Consider the following 14,531-nt stretch of genomic DNA (forward strand, 5'->3'; position numbering starts at 1 on the left):
AATTAATATTCATGAGCGTCCTCCTGGCCGTAGTAGGATTCGTAAGTTGTCTCCGCGAAGATGGCGGCGTGTAGACGTGTGCAGCGACTGCTGCTGTTGATATTCATCTCCGGCTGGATGTCTTCCGCTCATGGAGGCAAATCGGACACCGATAACGCCGCGGATAATCCCGAAAGAGGCAGAAACGCGGCGGGAGAGGGCAAAGCGGCGGCGCTGGACGGGGCCTCCGCGGTGCGGCGCAGCGGCGGCTGGAAGCTCGCGGAGGAGGCGGCCTGTCGGGAGGACGTGAGCCGGATCTGCCCCAAACACTCCTGGAACAACAACCTGGCCGTGCTCGAGTGCCTGCAGGACCGAAAAGACGTAAGAAAACACGGCCGAGTCTGTATTTAACGCATAGTCTGTGAGCGCGTGGCGATTAAAGCCGCGTACAGAGCAGAACTGACCGATCATAGTCTGCATAACGTTACGTTACTGTGTTATTCTAACACACATCTGGATCTGCAGCGTCTTCGTGCATTTGTGCGACATTCATAAGTTAAAGATCATATAGATTCATAAGCAACAAGCGTGAGAAGATTTTATTCATATTTAAACATCAGACGCAGTTTGACAAGAAAGGCCTCTGAATGTCACATACAAGCAGTTTTGGGGGGTTGAAGATCCGGTTATCACGGTTAATAGAGTGCTTCCTGTTAACGGCCGTGTCTCAATCCCTAATGAGCTGCCTACTTAGAGCTCAGCTGCACGCCCAAATATGCGGTCTGAGTCAGCCCCTCTGTGACGTCACCTGCACTGCTAGCGCGCGGCGACCGATGTGATATTTTGAAAAATGCGGTCGCTGATATTATAGCAGCAGGGTGGTGAATTATGTAATGCTAGCAAATGAGATGAGCACAATGGCTTCTGTTGAAGTCGGCATTATCACTGCTACTCATTAAAATCTATGTATTATGAACGTTTGTGCTTTATGCAAATATTTATTTTAATTTTACTTTTTAATATTTAATTAATTTAATAACTCAGTGTTTCAGTTAAATGGTCTGACTTCTCTCAGGTGACGCATGCTGGACTTCTCCAATCATTTAGTGCGCTTAAACCCCGCCCCGCTACTTTTGACTCCGAGGCTGTGTTCCAGTCCCTTCACTTTTGCAAACTTGCCTCTGTCTCGTTTACTCGGATGTACGTCATTGATTACGTTGCATGAGTGCCCACTTCTGGCCGAACCCTTGCGATGGGGCTGAACTGGGACGTCCTGAGCCCTTGATCACTTTCGAATTTGCTATACAGTTGGTTTATTGTTTACATTTTTCCCCTTACGAATTTGTTCGGTGCAGCGTTCCGTATGTATATAGGTATGCTTGGGCTGTTTTAAATGTTAAAAAAAATTATTTATATATTATAGAGTTGGTTGGGGTGGGGATAAATTAAACGCGGTCTGTGATGACGTCATAATCGTGTTGCATTGTGGTCTATGGAGCGGCCTGAAGTGTGCATATGAAGCAGACTCGCTCCCTCGGTCAAAACAGGAAGTTCGCGAGTGCATGTCTAAAAGTGGAGTGGAACGCAGCAGCCCAAGCTCACCTTCATTTTTGAGTGCCATGCCCACATCTTAAAGGGAAAGATCATCCAAAAATCATGTCTTCCAAACCTGTAAGAGTTGCTTTCCTCTGTTGAGCACAAAATAAGATATTTTGAAGGATGTTGGCAACCAAACAGTTGACGGTAGCCGTTGACGTGGTATTTTTACCTTACTGTGAAAGTCAATGGCTACCGTCAACTGTTTGGTTGCCAACATCCTTCAAAATATTTTCTTTTGTGTTCAACAGAGGAAAGACTGTTCCAAACATGCACGCTTTGAATAAATGAACATTCAATCAACAATCAGCAGATAAATTGGCTGATATAATGTTGCATCGGGCACTTCCGAGAAAGCTCATTTTTCATATCATTCTTATAAGCCGAATTATAATTATCACGAATAGGTTTACCTGTAAAATTTTTTTTTTTTTCTATATATATATATATATATATATATATATATATATATATATATATATATATATATATATATATATATATATAATATATATATATATATATATATATATATATATATATATATATATATATATATATATATATATATATATATATATAATATTATATAATATTTCTTCACAATATTTGCAAATATTTTTGTTTTTAGTATGTTTTAGTTGCATTCACCTAAAAAAATAACAATAAAAATACTTATAAAAAAAATTCTGAAAGTGATTCTGGGGATATCATTACTCGGTGTTGTAGTTGTGGTATAATTAGAACGATTATTAAAACTTTAAAGTTGTGGTTTCGTTATAGTTATCATCCTTGGTATGAACAAGGATGGCTTGTAAACTGAATTTCTGCTTTTGTTCGACTTGACTGACTGGTTGTGCTGTGTTCATTGGGTTCATGATAAGTGAGTACTGCTATTAGTTTGTCAAGGGTCAACGTTTGAATCGTTGCATGATCAACAAATACGGAAGCAATATGACCATTGAGGTCCTTGTGTAATAATACTTCTGAAGTGTCCCATTTATTGCCGGTGTCAGGTGGTCTGATAGATGTGTAATGCGAGTCAGGTAATTAGCTCTTAGTTACTGATTACACACACAGTGCTTTTACTTTTGTTGAACATTTGTTGAACGGTTCTTAACTAGCAGAGCTAGGTTTCCCTTTACTTGTGCTGATTATGGGTTTAGCGTTGGTTCTGTGATCTGTTGTATTGGATTGTTCAGGCCTGGCAGGCAGGGCCTGTTAATGGTGGGTCATTTTCTCTGGCTGATCATCACATTGCAGGGGTAATTCAATGGATGGGATATTTGTTAGCTATTTCTCAGCTCTTCATCACATTGTAGGTTATTTTACTAGATGTTCATTCCAGCCTGGTCATCACTATTACAAATGATTTCTCTGTAAGTTTATCACACACAAAGGTTATTTATCTGGCTGTTCATCACTGTTTCAGGTTATCTTTGGCTGTTCATCACTGTTTCAGGTTATTTATCTGGCTGTTCATCACTGTTTCAGGTTATTTATCTGGCTGTTCATCACTGTTTCAGGTTATCTGGCTGTTCATCACTGTTTCAGGTTATTTATCTGGCTGTTCATCACTGTTTCAGGTTATTTATCTGGCTGTTCATCACTGTTTCAGGTTATTTATCTGGCTGTTCATCACTGTTTCAGGTTATTTATCTGGCTGTTCATCACTGTTTCAGGTTATTTATCTGGCTGTTCATCACTGTTTCAGGTTATCTTTGGCTGTTCATCACTGTTTCAGGTTATTTATCTGGCTGTTCATCACTGTTTCAGGTTATTTATCTGGCTGTTCATCACTGTTTCAGGTTATCTTTGGCTGTTCATCACTGTTTCAGGTTATCTTTGGCTGTTCATCACTGTTTCAGGTTATTTATCTGGCTGTTCATCACTGTTTCAGGTTATTTATCTGGCTGTTCATCACTGTTTCAGGTTATCTTTGGCTGTTCATCACTGTTTCAGGTTATTTTCTGGCTGTTCATCACTGTTTCAGGTTATTTATCTGGCTGTTCATCACATTACAGGTTAACTCACTGACTGTTCATTACCATTACAGCTTGTTTCTCAGCTGTTATAGGTTTTGTCATCGCATTCAGGTTTTTGGGGTCATAGGGCGGTTGCGGTAAAGGAATTTCCCTTGCGGTAATTTTGAGTGGCTCAATAGCGCGGTATGCGGCATTACATATATAATGTATAATCTGTGTGTATGTGTTACGATGTAACGAGGTCATATTCAGAAACCAATGAAACCGAAACTAAATCGCGTTGAAACATGAAGTGAAGTAAACAGAAGAGAATGACAAAATAACGGTCCACATAACAAAACATAAACCTGAAAATAAGATCATTAGTATATTGTTAGCCTATATATATATAACAGTTAGTTCTGAATCTGACTGACAAGATACTTTTTCTGTTGATATTTCACCTGCGTGTTCTAGACGGCTGTCAGTCAGTGCAGTTTCATTGTTAAGAGACTGTCTTTGAGTGAGTCTTCATTCAACTACACGTTCAAAAGCGCTGATTCATTCAGATATTTGTAATGAAACACGCTGTTGAAATCATTTTAACTTTGAGCGCCACTTTTAAAGGCTCAGCTGACCAGCAGAGCGTCGATGCTAAGACAGATTTCGCTTTCCTTGGACATGACAACCTGTTTTCACAGATATACATGACTCAGCCTGAAGGACAGACGCAGGTAATCGCACGCGATCAGTCAATCTCTCTCTCATTCACTGTCTGTTAAGTGCAAATTTACTGAGCCTCTGTGCAAATCAGCATGGTACACATTGTTATCATTACTAATATTCAGTACACATGCACAAAATGTAAAACAAGAAGGGCGTAACCTTACGAAAAAGAAAACACTGAAATATTGCGGTGGTTGCATTCCTCTGCGGTTATGCTCGTCAAGAGCGCGATATTGCGGTTATCACGACAGCCCTATTGGTTCATCACTTTGATCTAGTTCAGGTTGTTTCTGTTTGTAACAGATGAAGGTTATTTCTCTGACCGTTCACTACCATGAAATGTTATTTCTCAGATGTTCATCATATTACAGGTCAATTATCTGGCTTTTCATCACTGTTACAGGTTTTTTCCTCTGGCTGTTCATTACCATTACAGCTTATTTCTCAGCTGTTGTAGATTTTGTCATCGCTGTTACAGGTTTTTTGGGGTCATCACTTGATCTAGTTCAGGTTGTTTTTCAGTTTGTAACATTTTATTGCTTAATGATCATGTGAAGATATCCTTCAGAGTTTTCCGTGTTTTTCTCAGACTATAAATGAACTTTAGACTTTGTCTTCCAATGGAGAATCACTGTCAGTGGGAGCCCTCACTGTAAGGTCAATTATTTAGCTGTACAATGTTCCTCATTGTTTCTCATAAATAAAGACCGAATGAATGGAGACAGTTTGTTTACCTCCATTATTTATAATCTGCTGGAGGAAAAAACCCTGGTGGCTTTTAAAAAAATAATAAAATCCTGACACAGCTGGAGAAAAGATCTTGACGCCAGGCCATTTATATGATGTTGAGAAGACAATGGCCCAAATAAGCAGTGATTTTTCTGGTCTCTAAGCAGTATCCTAATATTGCTTTGCAATCATACAGGGTTATAATAATGATATAATATTATCTTGTTCACTTGCATTATATATTATAGACAGATGCAGCATAATTGCACAGATAAGCTGTAGCTTTAAATCCTTTTAGAGTTAATAAACCCCATTACAACTCTCAAAGGCTGAGACACTCAGCACAGGCCGAGGTCAAAACAGGTTGCTGTGTCTTTGATTGGATTTGGATGCTGTTTTTAGTAACATTGTGACACTTATCAAGGCCTTCAGCTCCATGAGAATCAAGAATTTCCCGCTTGATATTTACAGCGGGCCTTTAACAGCTGTCCTGTGCTATGCTGAGGATGCTTTCTGTCTGGGCTTGTTCTCAGCTGTTCAAATAAAGATCAGTATCAAGTCAGCACGGTTAGGGAGACCCTACTGTTATGTTGATTGCGCTTGACTGCTGAAGTTTTCACATCACAAAGAGCAATTTATTAGCGGAGGAATAAAATGTAATTAAAAGGCCTAGTTTTTCTACTAAAGCCCATGTTGAAGACACATACTCTCTCAGTTTCTACAGATGCTGACCTTCTCTCTAATTCATGTTACTGTGTGCTCATATTTGTCAAATAACTTTCACTTTGCAGTGAATGTCACACATTTGTCAAACTTAAATGCTCAATTATCAGTCACAAGACTATTGCAAAATACTTGTTCTTGTCATGACAAACATTGGTGTATGTTTTAACCTTTCGGTTCCTTCCGAAGAATCGCACGGGGAAGAGATTATCATAAAGTGAATGATATGCAAGCTGTGTGTTTATTTGAAATGCAAATTACCAGCGTGTTTCGGTATGTTGGCTTTAAGCGGTGTGCTTTGTCATTTGAGACTCGCAGTATTTACTCAGCACACATTTGATTCTCCAGGAGAATGTGAACAAACGTCCTCCCAGCATTAAATAATGTAAATCCACCAGATTATGTGAAATTTGGTGATATTAAAAGGCTAAAAAAAAAAATTAAAGTTTTGATGTATCGATTGCTTTCACCTCATTCGGTTTAATCTGCCTAAACTGAAATTAAAAAGAGCCTGAAGTTTAATTAGGTTGTTTTAATAATGAATTTTCATACTCGAACGTTTAATTTTTGTCAGAATGTTAATTATCAGATAGAGACATCATCTAAAACTCTTGTTAAATATTAGCATTCCACACACAGGATGTACAGCAGGAAGCTGATTTCTGTTTGCATCTAGTTTTAATTTTCACCTCGCCTCTACCTGGGGTCACAAATTAATGCAAATACATTTCAAAAGCCTAAAAGTAAATATAACAAACATTAGCAACTGCTATTATTTTATGCATTGCTTACTGGGGATGGGTCACAATATTTGACTAACAACTGTGACTACTGTGGTCTAGATTTTTTTTTTTAAGTTTTGATATTTTTAAGCATAGCTTTGTTTGTGTGGTAAAACTGTGTTCTTGGCTCTTTTAAAGCACCAGTGCTACAGCCATACATATTCAGACATTTGTGGTTGCTGAAGTGTCACAATGTTTTGAGCATCCCACAACAAATGTTGTCGAGTTAAACACTTTAAAAATGCTCTTTGAGGCACTGCGTTCAGTTATATTGTTGCACTTATTCTACTTGTTTGTAAGCACAATACAATGTTTTAAATGCCCCTTAAATATTGGGGTGAACCTGAAACCAGTGTAATTATACATGGCTAGTCTTGAAAATCATGTCGTTTTGCATGCCTATTACTTTTGTCTGTGTGAACAATTATAATTTATATTTTCTCTTCTTAATCTCTTTAGGAGACTGAGATCGCTGCAGACTGCAATCATGTAAGTGTTTACACACTATTCCTCTTATTTTTGGTCCTGGATGTTGATCTGAGTGACGGTTGATGGTTAAACCCAAACAAACTAGCTGGAGTTTTTTTTTTTTTTTTTTTTTTTTTTGATATTTCAAACCAAAAGTGAGGTTAACTATTCTAGTGGGGTTTTTGTGTTTTTTTTCATTTGTTTGTTTGGTTTTTATTTTGTGTTTGTTTTTTTCTTTCATGTTTTTGTTTTAATGCAACAAATATAAACATTCTCACTTTCAAATAATGAAAATTAATTTAATCTTTTGTTTAATTTTGGATTTTATTTATTTTTTCAGTTAGTCTAATGTCTAAATTGTTTTTTGTTTTGTATGTTTTAAATTAATATAATTTAAAATGACAAATACAAAGAAGATAAGATAATAAAGAAAAATCTAATTTGGCGGATTAAAATTCATTCAGTACTGTAAGATTTAAGTTATGCAAATAAATCGTCCTGTTTTATTTTTAGCTGCTGTGGAACTACAAGCTCAATCTGACGACTGATCCGAAGTTTGAGTCTGTCGCCGTTGAGGTGTGCAAGACCACCATCGGTGGGGTAAGTATGCATGGTGGCAGTGAAGGAAAACAAACTTTTATTTCAAACTGTACCACAAAGTCACTATAAACCTGGTTTGTCTCCAGATTAAGGAGTGTGCCGCTGAGGAACGTGGGAAGGGTTACCTGGTGTCGTGTTTAGTAGATCACCGCACCAACATCTCCGAGTACCAGTGTAACCAGTACATCACCAAGATGACCAGCATCATCTTCAGCGATTACCGGCTGATCTGCGGCTTCATGGACCAGTGCAAGGACGACATCAACAAACTGCACTGTGGAAGTGTCAACACTGGAGAGAAGGTAAGCCCAGGTGCATTGTGGGTAACTGAAAGCAACAGTATGACCACAGTCTTTGAAAAAGGATGTAACACTTTTTTTCTTTTTTTTCTTTTTTAAACCACTCTTTACTGTGATACTTTCTGATAACCGCGCCAGTATTTTTTGCAGCTCTGCAAGCTTCTGCTACATTAATGTTAAATACAGGACAGTAGCCAAACACTAAAGCAACAAATACATGCTTTTTAGAACTCTTTATTTTATTCATCTTTGCAACTCTGTTTGAAGTTGTGCTTGAAACAGTTCTCACAAGTTGTTTTAGTATTTATTTATTTATTTTTATTTATTTTTAATTTTTTTCCCCATCGGTTGATATTGCATATTTAATTATGCATGCTCATTTAACATATTTTTACATTTAGATTTGTCATCATTTAACACTCACTCAGTTCATTTTAAATTTAATTAAAATGTTTAATAACACTCTTAAATGTAATATTACGTGAATCAAAATGAATATAAATTTCTCATACTGTACATGATAGCGTTGTGATGACTAATTTAACTTGTAGAACTTAAAATGACTGGTTTTTGTTGTTAATGTTTTTTTTGTTGTTGAGACAATAGTAGTTTCAATTAGTGGTGCTCCGATTGATCGGATACCGATCACTATCGGCCGATAATCGCTTTGGGATGTTTGATCGGCGGTCTCTTTAAAAGGCCGATCTCATAAACCGATCTCACGCTGAAAAAATAACAGATTGTTACGCTAGATAAGACCCTTCTTCCATGACTGGGATCGTTTAGAGCCCTTTGAAGCTGCGTTTAAACTGCATTTTGGAAGTTCAAACTCGGGGGCACCATAGAAGTCAATTATATGGAGAGAAATCCTGGAATGTTTTCCTCAAAAAACATAATTTCTTTACGACTGAAGAAGGAAGGACATGAACATCTTATATGACAAGGGGTTGAGTGCATTATCTGAACATTTTTGTTCTGGAAGTGAACTACTCCTTTAAAGGAAAGGAGCTCTTTTAGATATACAAGGCGATACTAGACGGCACTCGTGGAGGTAGGAAAACAAAGTTATTTATGAACCGCAGGTTTGCTTGTAATAAAGATTTAAATGCAAAAGAAAAGGCAGTAGTGCTGACTGTTAATGATAATGTTAAGTTTTAATTTAGAATGTTTGTGATAACGATAAAGTAAAGAAGTTTAAATGTTTTGCCACTTGCTTGAGCAACTTAATATATCAATCTAGAAGTAAATGCAAAAGTAAAAAGCATTGAATAATGTTTCTTATATTTATTGCGTATAAACGTGTCTATGAAAGATTGTATTACTGTACTGTGTAAAAAGAATCACAATGCTGAAAAAGCATTCTCAGTAACAATGTTTGGATTTGAAATCAAAATAATGGATAAATGTTGTGTTTGATAAACAGCCACAGATCAGTAGCGGACTCCTGTGTGAAAGCACAATGAGTCCGTGCTGCTTCTGCACCGCTTACGTGCCGCCTCATATACATCTCACAAAAACAGGCTTGTGCTGTGTGTAAGCTATTGTGCAACAATTGCACAATTATAAAAACACAAACGCACTGCATGATCAAGCATTTATGTGTGAGAAATATATTTTTTTGAAAAATGCCCCCCTCCACACCTCAAATAAAAAAAAAAAAGTCTCAAGTCAACTAAGAGGAGAATTCCCCATTTCAGGCCCTGACTAAATGTCGGAAAATCTTGATTGGCATATGACTGTAAATAATTCTACATGATAAAAAGAAGGCTTTAAAAAGATCGGTATCGGCAGATACTGCTTTTTGTGATCGGCCTCAAAAATCCTGATCGGAGCATCCCTAGTTTCAGTATCGTTTATTGGGCATAATGTGACAATTAATAAGCATGTTAAAGTGCCCCTATTATGGGTTATGAAAGGTTCATATTTTGATTTCGGGAGTCCCCAACAACAGGTTGACATGCATGCAAGGTCAAAAAACACTTTAATTTTCTTTATAATATGCATTTATTTTTACCTTATTTGCTCAACGACTCGCAAACTATTCGTTTAAAGATTCATTTTTTTAAACCCCTCCTTTGCGTGATGCTAATCTGTGGTGATTGGTCCGATTGGTCTCATTTTCATTTCAACTTCCCTGTAATGTCTGATAAAGCAGCGTTTTGCAGTGCTGCTTTGTGTACAGCGTTACCGGGGAAACCGCTATTTTTAACGATCCAAAAGCTGCACCTAGTGGCAAAGAATGAATTTGCATTTTCATTCAGACCAACACAAAAAGACCAACAAGTGGGCGGGCAATATGCTGATGTTTCATGTTGATGTCAGCATGAAATGGCTTGGGAGTCGTTTTAAAAATGACTCGTTTCAATGATTCAGTGTCGACTCTTTCTTTTGAGAGACAATAACTTTATACACGGTGCACTTTCAGATTGAAAGATGTTTTCATTCACAGAGCTGTGTTACACACTGCATGAAAGGTCATTTTCAAAAATCAATGATCCATAAGTGGCACTTTAATATCGGGCAGCATTATAATACAAGGATTCTTCACCCACAAAAGAAAATTTCCAAAATTTATACAACTTATTCAAAAATCCCAAAGACTTTCATTAATCTTTAAAGCAAAACGAAGATATTTTTTAATGAAACCTGAGAGATTTGTCACTCAAGTCCTTTCCACCAAAACTTCAAAATGTTCTTAAAGACATCTTAAAAGTAATTCATAGGCTTTTATTTATATTTAAACGTTGATCAGCGCACATACACAAAGCACTTTAAATATGGTCAACAGAAGATCAAACTTGCTTGTTTGAAGCACAAAAACCAATGAGGTTTATTCTCGCGCATCAAGCATAAACTATGAACAAAGTAGTGTTTTTTTTTTTTTTTTTTTTTTTTTTTTGAGGGTGAATAAATGAATTTTCCAATTAATTTAAATTTGATGGAATGAAGATCCAGGTTCTTGTAGCTCTGATTAGCACGACAGACAAAGTCTTTTTAGGACCAATGCTTTGTTGTAGTGGGAGCTGTCAGCTGAATCAAAGGCAGTTGGCTAGTTCTTCACTTTAGCCAGTTCAGCTGGTCTGAGATTCAGAACTGCAGCTCTGGAGACCAGGACAGCTTGTTAAACTGCCGTTGAAATACTGTAGATGTGACCTGTTGTCGCATGCCTGTTCTCTACAGGACATCCACTCTCAGGGCGAGGTGATCGCGTGTCTGGAGAAAGGCCTGGTGGCTGAAGCCGAGGAGCAGCTGGGTCAGTCCGTCATCAAAGAGGATTGTAAGAAAGCCATCATGCGTGTGGCCGAACTCTCCTCCGACGACTTCCACCTCGACCGCCATCTCTACTTCGCCTGTCGGGAAGACCGCGAGCGCTTCTGCGAAAACGTACGCCGCAATCCCCTAATACACACTCACTGTGCACTTCTGTGTGCTGATGGTCTGCTCTGTTCGTTTGTTTCAGACTCAAGCCGGAGAAGGAAAGGTCTACAAATGTCTGTTCAACCACAAGTTTGAGGAGAGCATGTCAGACAAGGTACGTTTGGTTTTCGTTTGGCTGAAGCAATTTATAGTGATGGTGTGCAGAAAATACACTTGACACAAATTATAACACAACCACTTAACCACAACCCAGTCTTCCTCTTGCTTCTTTACAAATGCATTTTATGCAAAGCTTTAGGTGTTTTACAATTGACCAAGACCGGTGTTATTGTTAATGAAAACTATTAAAAAGCACTTCTGGTAATTGAAATATGGGTTCAAGTCTGACTCGTGCCCTTTATATAGTTTAAATTTTTTAAATCAGTAATTTCTTCTCATCTATTTATTTACCTAGCAGTTAAAATGAAAAATCGCTTAAAACACATTTATTTATTATTGTGCCTGTGTTTTCCGCAGTGCAAGGATGCTCTTTCCACTCGTCAGAAGCTGATCGCTCAGGACTACAAGGTCAGTTACTCGCTGGCTAAAGCCTGCAAACCGGACCTGCGTAAATACCGCTGCAACATGGACACGGCCATGCCGCGAGCCAGAGAGGCCAAGCTCTCGTACCTGCTGCTGTGTCTGGAGGCAGCCGTGCACCGAGGTGAGGCTTTGATGCAGTGCGGACGGGCCCAGGTTCTGCCCCCGACGGTTTTGGTTTCCACATGTTTGCGTTCGTTCTGTCGCAGGGCAAACCGTGAGCGGCGAGTGTCAGGGAGAGATGCTGGACTACAGGCGAATGCTGATGGAAGATTACTCGCTCAGTCCTGAGATTGTGCTGCATTGCAGAGGGGAGATTGATACGCACTGCTCCGGCCTGCACCACAAGGGTCGAACGCTGCACTGCCTCATGAGGGTGTCCCGGGACAAGGGCATCTTGGAAGGCCACTGCCAGAAAGCTGTGAGTGGAAATGCACTTTGATGCACTTAATTGCTGGTTGGTCCGGTCGATATCTTGATCTCAGATACATTTATTATTAGCAATGGGTCGATGTGTTGTAAATTAATGATATCTGGCATTATTTTGGAGAGAGAGATTTTTGGGAATACTGTGGCCATTTGGCTGATTAACAGAAACTCTTTTTACTCCCCATTGTGTCAAAACAGTGTACTAATGGCTTGGTCAAATTACAGTACAATTATTTATTTATTTATTTTTCATCATCTTGTTTTTTTTGTTTTTTTGATAAACAGATAAATAAACAGTTGTTTTTTAGTTTTTATATTTTTGTTTTTGTTAGATATTTGTATCTATTTTTGTGTATGTTTGTATTTTAGTTTTGTTTGTTATTTTTGCTTTTGTGATTTTTGTTTTTATTAGTGTTTTGTTTATTTGTCGTCTTTCGTTTACTTTTTTTTTTTTTTGTATATAGTTAGTTGGATGTTACTGTTTTTATTTTTTTTATAATTCAGTTTTTCCTTTGTTTTTATTTTTTATATAGAGAGGTATTTGTTGATTTTGTTATCTTAGTTTTTTTTTATTTTAGTTTTTTATTTTTAGATTTTAGTTTTTGTTTAGATGGAGACAGAGGATGGACAGATAGGTAGGTAGGTAGATAGATCGATATGGATAGATAGATAGATGGCTGTTTAGTCAAAATATTGATTATCCTGATTACAAAAAAACAAATGCATAAATATGAAGATAATAAATATCACCAGAGGCTGAAAAATATCAAGTTAATTATATGCGTTCACTGTGTTTCAGTATTTCCTGTGATTAATGAACTGAGCTCGACTTGATTTAAATCGTGAATAAAGTCTTGATATTCATTCATGTTAAATAATGCAGTGGCTGTGATGAATGACTCTTATGGCTTTCATAACTGTGTCCCCATCAGCTCCAGACACTGATACAGGAAACAGACCCCGGGGCCGACTATCGCATTGATCGCGCTCTGAATGAGGCCTGTGAGTCCGTCATCCAGACCGCCTGCAAGCACATCCGAAACGGAGACCCCATGTGAGTGCTCGTGTTTGAGATATTTGGGCCAGAGCGCCAGCTAGAAAGCCTTTCTGTCGGAAAACAACAAATGGAACAAATAGTTGCCTTATTAATATTAAAGACGTTTTGCATTTGCGCTTCGTAGCAAAGCCTTTTCTGTTGCTTAAGGCACTGCATGTGACACTGCAATAATGGCTCTGAACAAACCCCTTCTTCCATAAACTTCCCAGAATGTTGTTGGTTCATCTTTACATTTGACCTCGTTTCTGTCAGTTTTGTTCATATAGTGTGTGTGTGTGTGTGTGTGTGTGTGTTTGTAGGATCCTGTCTTGTCTGATGGAGCATCTGTACACTGATAAGATGGTTGAAGACTGTGAACACAGATTGCTGGAGCTGCAGTACTTCATCTCCAGAGACTGGAAGTGAGTCACAAGTTTTTCTGCCATTAGGTTTCATCCCCCACTTTTAATTTTGACAGTCCCTTTTGAATTCTACACTTAAGGTACTTCCTTATTTGTAATTTCCCCCCCACGCTTCAGTAAGAATGCAGTAGTGCTACTTCTTGTGTATCACAAGTTTAAGGAGTGTTATTGTTTTGTAATGGGGAAATCACGTGGTTGAGCACAAAACGAGAGACACAACTAAGTATTACAGTGGTAATATTTAAAAGTGGCAATTAATTTAACCCTAAAATCCATGAATGTTTCACCAGTTATTACATAGCGACCTGGACCTATATATCTAACACTGATGGATCTCTAACTGCTGTAATAGGATAAAACTCCCCTGATATTTTAGCAACTATTACAAAAAGAATAAAATAAAGCATATTTCATTACCTTATGATACTTAGAAGGGTTCAATTTGAGCAGATGATTTTACCGTCGTTGTTATCATCAGAGTGAACTTCTCCAGTACATTCAGCATCTGGCTCATATTCGTGATCTCGACCATATTTCAAAACTATCGTTTTCAGCGTCTTCGAAATCAATATTTTGATCGCTGGCAGTTTATTCACCACATCCGGCATCAAATGACTTGCACTTATATTTAATTGCATACAGTAATTGCTCTGCAGTCAAGCCAGTTCAATATTTGCTGATGATATTCTTTTGTTTTATGCCCGCCGTAAGTAAAACATCACGTCATCTTTTTGTATTAAACAGTGCCATCTCGAGGAATAAAGGTGAATTGCATGCATTGAGTCATCAGATATTTAATTATTGTTGCACAGATAAGTATT

General features: G+C 37.9%; 1 protein-coding gene across 2 annotated transcripts in view; it reads left to right on the plus strand.

Annotated features, from left to right (window-relative positions):
* glg1a (golgi glycoprotein 1a) overlaps positions 1-14,531 on the plus strand; it is a 32,055-nt gene continuing 17,524 nt past the window's right edge. The window contains exons 1-10 of one of the 2 annotated variants that reach the window (XM_058766996.1): positions 1-360; positions 6,959-6,988; positions 7,481-7,567; positions 7,654-7,869; positions 11,047-11,250; positions 11,327-11,398; positions 11,761-11,947; positions 12,033-12,244; positions 13,185-13,306; positions 13,609-13,710. In XM_058766996.1, coding sequence (XP_058622979.1) covers positions 61-360; positions 6,959-6,988; positions 7,481-7,567; positions 7,654-7,869; positions 11,047-11,250; positions 11,327-11,398; positions 11,761-11,947; positions 12,033-12,244; positions 13,185-13,306; positions 13,609-13,710 — 1,532 coding nt within the window. In that variant the 5' untranslated portion in view covers positions 1-60. The remainder of the gene's footprint in view (positions 361-6,958; positions 6,989-7,480; positions 7,568-7,653; positions 7,870-11,046; positions 11,251-11,326; positions 11,399-11,760; positions 11,948-12,032; positions 12,245-13,184; positions 13,307-13,608; positions 13,711-14,531) is intronic. The other variant, XM_058766997.1, reaches the window with a different exon arrangement.

Source organism: Onychostoma macrolepis, chromosome 25, assembly GCF_012432095.1.
Source record: "Onychostoma macrolepis isolate SWU-2019 chromosome 25, ASM1243209v1, whole genome shotgun sequence".
In the NCBI taxonomy this organism is placed as follows: domain Eukaryota; kingdom Metazoa; phylum Chordata; class Actinopteri; order Cypriniformes; family Cyprinidae; genus Onychostoma; species Onychostoma macrolepis.